The 11082-nt window shown below is 51.6% G+C and overlaps 2 protein-coding genes across 3 annotated transcripts in view; one reads left to right on the plus strand and one right to left on the minus strand.

Annotated features, from left to right (window-relative positions):
* The window catches only part of DDX39B (DEAD (Asp-Glu-Ala-Asp) box polypeptide 39B), a 12757-nt gene extending 4673 nt beyond the window's left edge, over positions 1-8084 (plus strand). The window contains exons 5-11 of one of the 2 annotated variants that reach the window (XM_005859896.2): positions 1913-2096; positions 3126-3244; positions 5395-5526; positions 6706-6815; positions 6909-7053; positions 7188-7335; positions 7859-8084. In XM_005859896.2, the coding sequence (XP_005859958.1) occupies positions 1913-2096; positions 3126-3244; positions 5395-5526; positions 6706-6815; positions 6909-7053; positions 7188-7335; positions 7859-7875 (855 nt within the window). In that variant the 3' untranslated portion in view covers positions 7876-8084. The remainder of the gene's footprint in view (positions 1-1912; positions 2097-3125; positions 3245-5394; positions 5527-6705; positions 6816-6908; positions 7054-7187; positions 7336-7858) is intronic. The other variant, XM_014534495.1, reaches the window with a different exon arrangement.
* A 149-nt stretch (positions 8085-8233) lies between these two features.
* On the minus strand, positions 8234-9233 carry MCCD1 (mitochondrial coiled-coil domain 1). Its single transcript, XM_005859897.1, has 2 exons — positions 8990-9233; positions 8234-8518 (listed from the first exon to the last, which is right to left on the minus strand). The coding sequence occupies exons 1-2, from the start codon at positions 9155-9157 to the stop codon at positions 8336-8338; spliced, it is 351 nt and encodes a 116-aa protein (XP_005859959.1). The 5' UTR covers positions 9158-9233; the 3' UTR covers positions 8234-8335.
* Positions 9234-11082: the final 1849 nt, after the last annotated feature.

An 11082-nucleotide genomic window follows, 5' to 3' on the forward strand; every position in this document is an offset into this window, starting at 1 on the left:
TTTTTAACAATAAAGAATTATTTAAAAAATTATATCAGTACTAATAATAAACTATGGTTGAAAATAAAAGCTGCCTTCAGGTTATGGCTTTACTAACCAAAGTTTTATTTCAAAACAAAACACAACCCTGCTGGTGTGGCCCAGTGGTTGAGCATCGACCTATGGAGGTCACGGTTTGATTCCTGGTCTGGGTTGCGGGCTGGATCCCCAGTAGGTGGTGTGCACGAGGCAGCTGATGAACGATTCTGTCTCATTGATCTTCCTATCTCTCTCTCCCTCTCCCTTCCTCTCTTTGAAATCAACAAAAATAAAACACAAAACAAAAGAATACTTTTGTTCAGATTGTTATAATTTTTCCTGTTACATATACACGTTTTTAATTGATTTTTTTTTTGAGAGAGAAACATTGATCAGCTGCCTCTTACATGCCCTTTACCAGGGATAGAGCCCGCAACCCTGTTACTATAATTTAAAAATAATTTTAGCAACTTAAGTGTGGTGCTGGTGGTAGCTGCATGGTAGGAATGCCTCAGTAATCCACAAGGCCTCCCATCTCTCACCCTGCTTCACAGAAGTGAATCATTGTTACCCTTTTTTGAAAATTCTGCTGGTTCTGTAAAACGAAGTATTAAGCACTGTTTCCTCAATTTACCAATTTATAGGCCTTTTTTACTCAGCTCACTTACATTGTTTTTTTGGAACATGAATGCTAATTCTCTAAGTATGTTCTGAATGCTGTATGTATGTAGGTGTCCACATGATGTATGCCTCTGTGTTTACACCGTCTGTGTCGATAGCATTGACTTTCTGTCCTTTCTCCAAGCAGTCTTGTCTGGGTTGATTCTAAAACTTGGAAACTAGGAATGAGCTTCCATTGTTATAACTGTAGAAGCGTTTATCATTGAGCTCTGTGGTGAGCTAGGATTGCACTTCCTCCTAGCCACTTGACTAGGTGTATAGGTCCAACTCATCACCTTTGTGCCTATATTCTTGGTGTCAGGATCAAATACAAATTGTCATGACACTTTAAGTCCTCACCTGAGGTTATGTTTTTCATTGATATATTTATTTTTTTGAGATGGGGGGGGGGGGAACATTGATGTGAGAGAGACAGCCATCCGTTGTCTCCTGTATGCACCCTGACCCTGACCGTAATCGAGCTCGCAACCTTTTTGGTGTATAGGACGATGCTCCAACCAACTGAGCCACTCTGCCAGGGCTTGTCTCCTTACTCCTTATGGTAGTTAGCTTGTACTTTTCTCCCAATATTTTCTGTAAATAAAGTTTTGGGCAAGAATTCTTCATGGGTATCCTGTGTACCTCCTGTTTTGTTGTAAACCTGGGTGTCCCATATTTAGTGATTTTAGATTTACCATAGGACAAGGGTTATGATAGCCTGATTCCTTGATTGACCTTCCCCCCTTGAAACTAGAAAGCAGTTTTTGGTGTTGTGTTGTACTAAGTCCCAGATCCTCAATAGCCATTCCCCTAATGGTGTTAATAAGGAGTGATATGGTTCGCCTGAATCAGCCATTTCATAGGCTTGTACAAAGGGGTTTAGGGTGAGTCAGGGAACCTTGATGTTCCCTGAGCTTTGTGGTGGCCCTTGACCTGGTGATTCCGGCTGTTCTCGTTCTTGGAGCGAAGCCTGGTCGGAGTCCTGGGAAGGAAGCGGCTAGGGTAAGGCGGGGGGCTGGGGGCTTGTCCTGACTGCCCGGGTCAGCCCTGCAGCCTCAGGCAAGTCATGGTGTCTCCCTCAGTGTGTGAGGAGACAGTAATTTTAGGTTAGACGGCCCTTCCTGTTCCTTTTAGCTCTGAAATGTTCAGAAGTGGTGTAGGTGAAGCTGCGAGAATGGGACCTGTGGAGACTGGAGTCATTGCTTCATTGTGAGACGCTCTCCCCCGCTGGCAGGTGGCAGTGTTTTTTGGAGGTCTGTCCATCAAGAAGGATGAAGAGGTGCTGAAGAAGAACTGCCCGCATATCGTCGTGGGGACCCCTGGCCGCATCCTAGCCTTAGCTCGAAATAAGAGCCTCAACCTCAAACACATTAAACACTTTATCTTGGATGAATGTGATAAGATGCTTGAACAACTCGGTGAGTGGCAGTGCTGGGACTGGGCCTGAACCAAATGCTGTTTGGTTGACACGGGAGCACTGTCGTGCAGGACGACCCTGCATCTGCCGCCCTCACGATGGCGCTGGCTCCCTTGGTTGGCCTTTATCACACTCTTCAAGCAGCCCTCTGTGCCATTCTGTGCTGAGTGTTTCTTTATCTTGGAGGGGAGGGACCTGGCTGGCAGAGGGCCTCTGTTACATCACCCTTTCCTTGACAGATCCCTCTACTGGGTGTCTTAGGGGAGATGCCCAACTGGAGGAGGGGGCGGTCTACCCTCTGACATCCTCGCACCGCATATATCATGAGACTTTCTAGCTGAATAGATATGTAGACTTAAGTTCTAGGGTTAATATGGAGGGTGTTGCTGGGCATTTGTGTGGCTTGGTATTCTAGTGTGCTAAGTGGGGTCACAGAACATATTCTCTAAGAACTCAAATTTGGTGAATGGGGGACGAGGGGTGGACATAGCCTTAGGGGTGAGTCATTCCAAATGATCTTTGGCTGTTCTGGATGGCAAGCTATGAGGTGGGCTCCAGGTAGAGATGTCACATTTCCTGACTGGTAGGAAAGTGTGAGCCAGAGGAAGCAGGGAGCACTCTGACAGCTGGAATATCACAGGTGTGCCCCATTCGTAGGTAGCCGGGGCTTGGGGACGGGTAGGGAGAAGGGACTTGTAAAGTGTTTTCAAAGGTCTCATCCTTGGGGCCTCGGTGGTAGGCTCTCTCCCTGTTTCGTAGTTGTAGGCTTTGGGGCTTCATCATATTTCTTGCCTGTTTAAAACACACACACAACTGGATTCTGATCCCAAATCTTGATTCCAAATTCATTGCTTTTTCTAATGTACTAGTATTATTACTATGGATGTGATTTTGTGAGGGTTAGAGGAAATAGAGTAGAGAGAGACCTGAGGCAAATCTTTGCTTGAATGGACCCTGCTTACCCGTTTCCAATGGTCTCGAGCTCCTTGGGAGGTCTTCATGACACATGCTGCTTTTCCCTTCCTTGTAGACATGCGTCGGGATGTCCAGGAAATTTTTCGCATGACCCCCCACGAGAAGCAGGTCATGATGTTCAGTGCCACCTTGAGCAAAGAGATCCGCCCCGTCTGCCGCAAGTTCATGCAAGACGTAAATACCTTCTCCCTTCTCTCCCTCCACTCCCGCCCACTGCCTCCTCCCCTGCGGGCCCGCTCCCTCCAGACTCCCTGTCCTTCAAGCACCAAGAAGGGCACGCGCCCATCTGGGAGTGATGGCTCCTTGAAGAGACGCACAGAGGCAGAGACAGCTAGCGTTAGGGTCTGCGCGGGTGCCAGGGAAATTCCGGAAGACTTGGTCGGGTTAACGTGAGAGCGGGTAGTGTTCGACTTTTTTTTTTTTAATCACAGCATTTTTGAACCTCTTCTCCCTTTTGGGGGAGGGCAGGGTTTTCTGCCCTACCACCCACCCATCGTCTCCTACACATCCCCTACAGCCACGCACCCTCAAGGTGGCATCGAGCATACAACTGGAGCCTTCTGCTCCCCAAAACTCGTAACCTCCCGGTGGCAGGAGAGCAAGAGAGGGACAGACAGATGGCAAGGCATGTGCAAACGAAGAGCAAACAGCACAAATGAATCCGCTCCCTCCCCACCTCCAGGGGTGGGGGCCTTTGGCACCTCAATCCCCGATCCCCTACGCCTTCCCACCCGAACCTCCTCGCACCCACGTGGAACCTCGGTTGATGTGAGCCATGAGCCAGCAGCAGAGAGAAGCACTGAGGCGCAGCGGGGGAATTCAGACGGCACCGGCGTGGATGGCGGCAGCGGAGGCCGCGGGGAAACCTGACCAGGAAGCTGAGGACCAAACCAGCCTCTTTTTCTGTTCCCGGTTTTTTTCCTGAACCAAGGCGTGCCGTGCTCCTTGTTTCCCCCATACGTGTCGGGTGGGGAGGAGTGTCCTGGATGGGGTGGTAGATTTTCCCCTTCTGTGTAATGCTCGGGAGAGGGGAAGGGTACAGTGAAGCGCTCCACTTGATGTAACCAGGTGGGTTAGGGATTGGGTAGGCGGCCCGCCGTGTACGCAGTGGAGTGTGTCCTTTGCCTCCCTGCTCTGCTCCTCCCATGGGATGAGAGCTCCTTGTCTGTAGCTGGACTTGGGCTGCAGTGAGTTTGGAGGCCACAGAACCTCTTTTTGGAAAGCCTTCCTCTGCGACTGGCTTCTGGCTGTCTCCTGTGACACACACCCTTTCCCAAAATCTTGGACCCTGGGTCTTAATGTTTATGCTCCCAAGGTAGTGAAGAGTGCTAGGAAATTTGGGCTCTAGAGTTGGGTTTTGTCTCAATTTCTATCTTTAAAAATTTTTTTATTTTATTTTAAAAAATTGTCTTTTTTAATGTTATCTTCCTCCCCTTCAAGGGTAAAAACATAAGTGCATATCTGCAGCTCTGAATTTCTTTTAAAAAATATTTTATTGATTTCAGAGAGAGAGAGAAACATGAATGATGAGAGAGAATCATTGATCAGCTGTCCGGGGATTGAGCCTGCAACCCCAGGCATGTGCCCTGACCGGGAATCGAACGTCGACCTCCTGGCTCGTAGGTCGACCCTCAACCCCTGAGCCGGGCAACTCTGATTTCTTGGCACCACTTACTGATGCCTTCCTGTGACACTGCCGATGGCTGAGTCATCGCTCAGAGACCAGGCTCATCTGGAGCTGTGCCCTTGTGGTTGAGGGCAAGTGGTTTCTCAGTTTGAATCGTTGCTTCTCCTTTCATGGCATGTTGCTCATGTCCATCGAGGGTTCCCATCCTCTTTACGAGGATGTGACTCCCAGCAGAGGGAGCACTCGTGGAGCGGTCCTTGTCCTCCCCGCATTCTTACACTTGCTTGGATGGAATTTTGACGTCCAGTCAGTGTTTCCCTGCTTTCCCAGGTGTTAGGATTGTGTTTCCCTTTGAGAATCTACTGACTTTTCTTTCCCCGCCTCCATTTGAGGTCATGGCATCTTGCCGTGGGGTGGTTTCTCTGCTCCTTTCCCTCCCTGCAAAGTTCCTTCCTCTGACAGTTTTCAGTTGGGCATTCTTAGAACTCCATTGATAGGGAGGAAATTAGGTGAAAGGTGGAAGAGACCTTGTGAAAATGGGCATGTTTTTGGGAGCGGGGTGAAGTTTTCAGTCTTCTCTTCTCCCCATTCCCCCCATGGGGTGTATTGGAGATCAACTTCCTCCACCCCCCCAGGTTTAACCCCCCCACTCTGCCCTCCTCCCGTTCCCCCCCCCTACCTCCCCCCTCCCCCTCAGCCAATGGAGATCTTCGTGGATGATGAGACGAAGCTGACGCTGCACGGGTTGCAGCAGTACTACGTGAAACTGAAGGACAACGAGAAGAACCGGAAGCTCTTTGACCTTTTGGATGTCCTTGAGTTCAACCAGGTCAGTTGTTCCAGGTCCAATGGGAGGATGAGCACGTCTCCAACTGTAGCTGAGATCTGTGCTCAGTACCCGGTTGTAGAGGAAACCACATAGGTGATGCAAGAGGATGGTGGAGACATTCTCTCAAGTGAAATCTTTTAAGTCTTTACCTGAGGATATTTTCGTTGACGAGAGAGAGAGAGAGAGAGACATCAATTTGTTGCCTCGCTGTGTGCGCTGCAGCCAGGGATCGTACCTGTAACCTACCTGGGAATCGAATCACAACCTTTCCTTTGGTGTACTGGACAGTGCTCCAGCCGACTGAGCCTCCAGGCCAGGGCTTAAGAGAAAAAAATTTTTTTTTAAATATATTTTTATTGATTTCAGAGAGGAAGGGAGAGGGATAGAGAGGAACATCAGTGATGAGAGAGAATCATGGATGGGCTGTTTCCTGCACCCCCAACACAGGATTGAGCCCGCAACCTGGGCATGTGCCCTGACTGGGAATCAAACCGTAACCTCCTGGTTCATAGGTCAATGCTCAACCACTGAGCCATGCTGGCTGGGCATGAAATTCTTTTAAAGATATATGTCTTGGGGCTGAGCACAGGCAAGGTGGGAACTGCTGTTCTGTTCCATTGCTGGCACAGACAGGTACTTAGTACATGAAAGCAAACCTCAAAATAAAATCCTTAAAGGGTTTTAATAAGGTTGTAATGGTTCCGAAATGTCTTGATCATCCTTTTAGGTTTTTAAATTTGTTTTTCGTGTACTATTTACTGAGGAGATGTGTTTCATCACTTTACCTCTATGTAGGATATTTTTTTGTGTGTGGTGTTTTTTTTATTATTTCGGAGAGGGAGAGAGAGAAACAGTGATGAGAATCATTGATTGGCTGCCTCCTGCACGCCCCACACTGGGGATAAAGCCCGCAACCCGGGCATGTGCCCTTGACCAGGATCGAGCCCAGGACCCTTCAGTCCACAGGCCGATACTACCCACTGAGCCAAACCAGCCAGGGCTATTATTTAGTTTATTTGCAATAAAATTTATCTAGACTTGGGGTAAGTTACATTTAGAGCAGAAGAGGAAACATGCTAGGGACTGAGGAATTCCTTTAGAAGAGTAATGACTGAAAACTCCTTTTTCATACAACCTCACACTCGCATGGACCTACATCACACACACACGCACACACAGGTGGTGATCTTTGTGAAGTCTGTGCAGCGCTGCATCGCCCTGGCCCAGCTCCTGGTGGAGCAGAACTTCCCAGCCATCGCCATCCACCGAGGGATGCCCCAGGAGGAGAGGCGAGTTGGAAATGGGGAAGATATTTTGTGTTCTTGGGAGGAAGAGACTTGAGAGAAAGGATTCATTGTTTTCTAATTTCCTTTCTCACAAAGGCTTTCTCGGTATCAGCAATTTAAAGATTTTCAACGACGAATTCTTGTGGCTACCAACCTGTTTGGCCGAGGCATGGACATCGAGAGGGTGAACATTGCCTTTAATTATGACATGCCTGAGGACTCCGACACCTACCTGCATCGGGTAAGCCCCGCACCCTCTGGCTATTCAGTGACCTCGCCCGCCCCATATTTCCTGTCTTCGTGGCATACATCTTCATCCCTCTCGGGTGTTGTCTTCTTTTGGGTCTTCCTGTCCTACCTTCTGTCTCCCTCCAGGTGGCCAGAGCAGGCCGGTTTGGTACCAAGGGTTTGGCCATCACGTTTGTGTCAGATGAGAATGATGCCAAGATCCTCAATGATGTGCAGGATCGCTTTGAGGTCAATATTAGTGAGCTGCCTGATGAGATAGACATCTCCTCCTACAGTGAGTATTGATCACACGGACCAGCTCCCCCACCACGTGTAATTCTCCTTGGTCCTTGCTGTGTTTGGCTTAAATCCCATCATGTGGGTAAAGCCCCTACATAATGGGCACCTGACTAGCTCATGCCCCCTGAACACGACGCCCTGTTGGGATGTTTAGTTCACGTCTACTTGGGATCTCTTCACTCCCCCAAGTCTGCTCTTTAGACCAGACACTACACAGACATCTGCGTGTATGAGCACGTGTTTCTGCCAACCTCACCTCTTTCTCGTGTGTTACTCTTTTTTTTTTTTTAAATATATATTGATTTCAGAAAGGAAGGGGGAGAGAGAGAGAAACATCAGTGATGAGAGAGAATCATTCATAGGCTGCCTCCTGCACCCCTCACACTGGGGATCTGCAACCCCAGGGCCCTGACTGGAAATCGAACTGTGACCTCCGGGTTCATATGTCTGTGCTCAACCACTGAGCCACACCAGCCGGGCTCTCCTGTCGTATTCTAACCGCCATATTTTCTTTTCAGTTGAACAGACACGATAGAGGACACATCGCCTGTTCTGGAATGTGATCGTCTGTCCCTCTTCAGGAGATGACACCAGGCGTGGGGGTGAAGGAGACACTACTGCCCCTACCCCTGGCAGCCCAGCCCCACCCCATGCCTTCCCTCTTTTACATCACCACTTCTAAATCCGTTTCCTTATTTGTGAGAACTTTTTTTAACAAAACAAAAAACATGCGTCTGTGGTGTCTAAGTGCTCCTTTTATTGAATTTGGGGTGAGGTTATGTGGGGCCAAGGTTGTCGGCAGGAGGGGTCACGGTGGGGGCACGTGGCTAAGACGACTGCAGGGGTCATGGTTTCCGCTGCTCTCCAGCCTGGCCCTCTGGAGGGGTCTTCTGTTTTTCTTAGTGGCCCGAGGGAGGCTGGTGTGTCTCCAGCCGTCTCCAGGCAGGTGGTGCGCAGTGTTTCCCGTGTGGAGGTGAGGTGGGCACCAGAGCAGCCTAGGTTCCTCCTCCCAGGCTCTCTCGGAGTCTCCTCATCTGCTCCTTCAGCTTCTGGGTCTTGAGCACCAGGGCCTGGGCCTCCCAGGCCCCCTCCTGCCCTTCCTGCAGGGCCTGGGCCAGCTCCAGCTGCTGCTCCAGCAGCTCCTCCGCCTGGGCTAGCTCAGCAGGGAGCCCAGGACCCTAGGGGAGGGATGTGAGGAGGGTAACATCAGCCACGGCAGGGGGCTGAGGCTGGCTGGGAGTCAGGAATTCTGCCTCCAGTTTGTGACACCATTCGTTTAAGAGTAGCTTCCTGTCTTAGCCATTGGCCTCTTGGTAAGCACGAGGTAGGGCAGATAGAGATCACTGGCTCAGGGGCTCTAAGGACAAGGGAGGAAAGACTGCCTGCCCCTTCCCCCACCACCCAGAAATCATTAACTTAATGAGGGGAAATGCCTGCTCAAGGACAGTGGACTGCAAGCTGGGAGTAAGCCCTGAGGTCTGGAGGAGTGGGGGTGGGGAGCATACTGGGAAGCTGAGAATTGGAACTGGGCAACAGACTTGAGGGGTCTGGGTTGGTATCTGCTCTAGGCCTGTGGTACAGGATGAGATTGGGGATTCCCCAGCACACATCTCCCCTCACCTCCCACCCTCACTCTTGGTGCCACTTACTGCGGTGGGGGACCTCTTCCCGCTGCCGGTGGAGCTGGCCTGCTCCTTTGTGCTTGGCTTGGGTCTCTGGGAGCAGCATCTCTGGGAGCTGCCAGGGGCCAGCAGCCTGGAAGGCAGGAGGAGGCAACGAACGCAACACCGCGAGAGCCAGGGCAGGAGGAGGACCATGGCGGGTGAGGCTGGGAGCTGCCAGCTGCCCAACTGCCACCAGGAACTGGCTTCTACCGGGCCTTTGCCTTCGTCTTGCTTCAGTGCTTGGCCCTGCCCCTGCGCTCACCTCCCTCCCAACCTGGCCCTAGACAGGCTCCTGTTCCTGATGTGAAAATACTGCCAGCTTAGGCAGAGCTGGCTTTAGAACACATACCCAGCCTACCACGTCTCAGTGTCTGTTTCCTTAGCTCTGGCTTTTCTTGCTTCCTCTCCATTCCGTGAGTAAGGAAGTACAGTCAAACCTTGGTTCTCTGTCTCCAATCTAGACCAGGTCACAGAACAAGCTTTGGTTTTCAACCTGACAACCCTTTTATACTGATACTAGTGGCCTGGTGCACAAAATTCGTGCATATTAAAAGGGGATTAATTAGAGGAAATATTTTAATATTGCTATATGCCCTTTATAATAGAAGTGTCAGAGGTGAAAGAATTAGTAAAATATATATGAAAATCTTCCTCCTGTCAGAGTTGGGCACACCACAGGACTCGAGTCAAGTCCCCGCCCACCCACATGTGCCTTGGAATTGCACGAAACCCAGCACCCGCCCCGCCCCCCCACATTGGGCTAGATCCAGACCTGGCTGGTCCCACCCTTGTTAAGCCCCACTGGGCAGGGGAGGTGGCCTGAGGTCCCCCCGTCAATCCCCACCAGGCGGGGGGCGCAGCCTCAGGTCCTGTGGCCTGGCACTGGGAGGGGGGCACAGCCTCAGGTCCCCCGTCAAGCCCCGCTGGGGGGATGTGGCCTGAGGTCCCCTGGCCCAGCACTAGGGCAGGGGGGCACACCTTGAGGTCCCCTGTCAAGCCCCTCCGAGTAGGGGGCACGGCCTCAGGTCCCCTGGTCTGGCGCCAGGACAGGGGGTGCAGCCTGAGGTCCCTCGTCAAGCCCTGCCAGGGGAGAGGGTGCAGCCTGAGGTCCCCTGGCCTGGCGCCAGGGTGGTGGGCATGGCCTGAGGTCCCCTGTCAAGCCCCACAGGGGCAGGGGTGGGGGGTCGCAGCTTCAGGTCCCTGCTGATTGCTCGTTAAGGCTCATTATGGGAAATTAGCCTCCACTGTGGGTGCAGCCATCTTTGTGGCAGAGTGACTCAATTTGCATATTCCCTCTATTATATAGGACTAGAGGCCCGGTGCACAAAATTTGTGCTTGGTGCGGGGGGCGGGGTGTGTGAGGTGTGTGGGAGAGGTGTCCCTCAGCCCGGCCTGCACCCTCTCCAATCTGGGACTTCTTGGATGATGTCCAACTCACAATCTGGGACTGCTGGCTCCTAACTGCTTCGGCCTGCCAGCCTGATTACCCCCTAACCAGTCCCCTGCTGGTCTGATTGATGCCTCACTGCTCCCCTGCCTGCCCAATTGCCCCCAACTGACCTCCCCTGCCAGCCTGGTGGCCCCCAACTATCCTCTCCTGCCAGCCTAGTGGCCCCCAACTGCCCTCCCCTGCTGGCCTGATGACCCCCAACTGTCTTTTGCTAGCCTGGTTGCCCCTAACTGCCCTCCCCTGCCGGCCCGGTCGAACCCAACTGCTCTCCCCTGCTGGCCTGATGGCCCCCAACTGTCCTCCCCTTCTGGCCTGGTCCCCCCCAACTGCCCTCCCCTGCAGGCCTGATCGTCCACAACTGCCCTCTCCTGCCGGCCATCTTGTGGTGGCCATCTTGTGATGACATCGCACGAGGGCGTCTCGCAACACCACCTAGGCTTTTCTACACTAATAAAAGAGAAACATGGTAATTAGCGTATGACCGCTACCCTTTTCATTGGCTAATCAGTGAGTATATGCAAATGAACTGTCAGCCAAGATGGCGGCCGGCAGCCAGGCACTGAAGCGAGCATGAGGCTTGCTTGCTGCGGACTCCAACGTTCCCCGCCTCACTTGCCGGCCTCTCAGC

This window comes from Myotis brandtii, unplaced genomic scaffold (genome assembly GCF_000412655.1).
Source record: "Myotis brandtii unplaced genomic scaffold, ASM41265v1 scaffold130, whole genome shotgun sequence".
NCBI lineage: Eukaryota > Metazoa > Chordata > Mammalia > Chiroptera > Vespertilionidae > Myotis > Myotis brandtii.

Coding starts and splice junctions, on each gene's coding strand:
- MCCD1 (XM_005859897.1), bottom strand. CDS start 9,157: ATGGTCCTCCTCCTGCCCTGGCTCTCGCGGTGTTGCGTTCGTTGCCTC. Junction 8,519..8,989: donor GGAAGAGGTCCCCCACCGCA/GTAAGTGGCACC, acceptor TCCCTCCCCTAG/GGTCCTGGGCTCCCTGCTGA.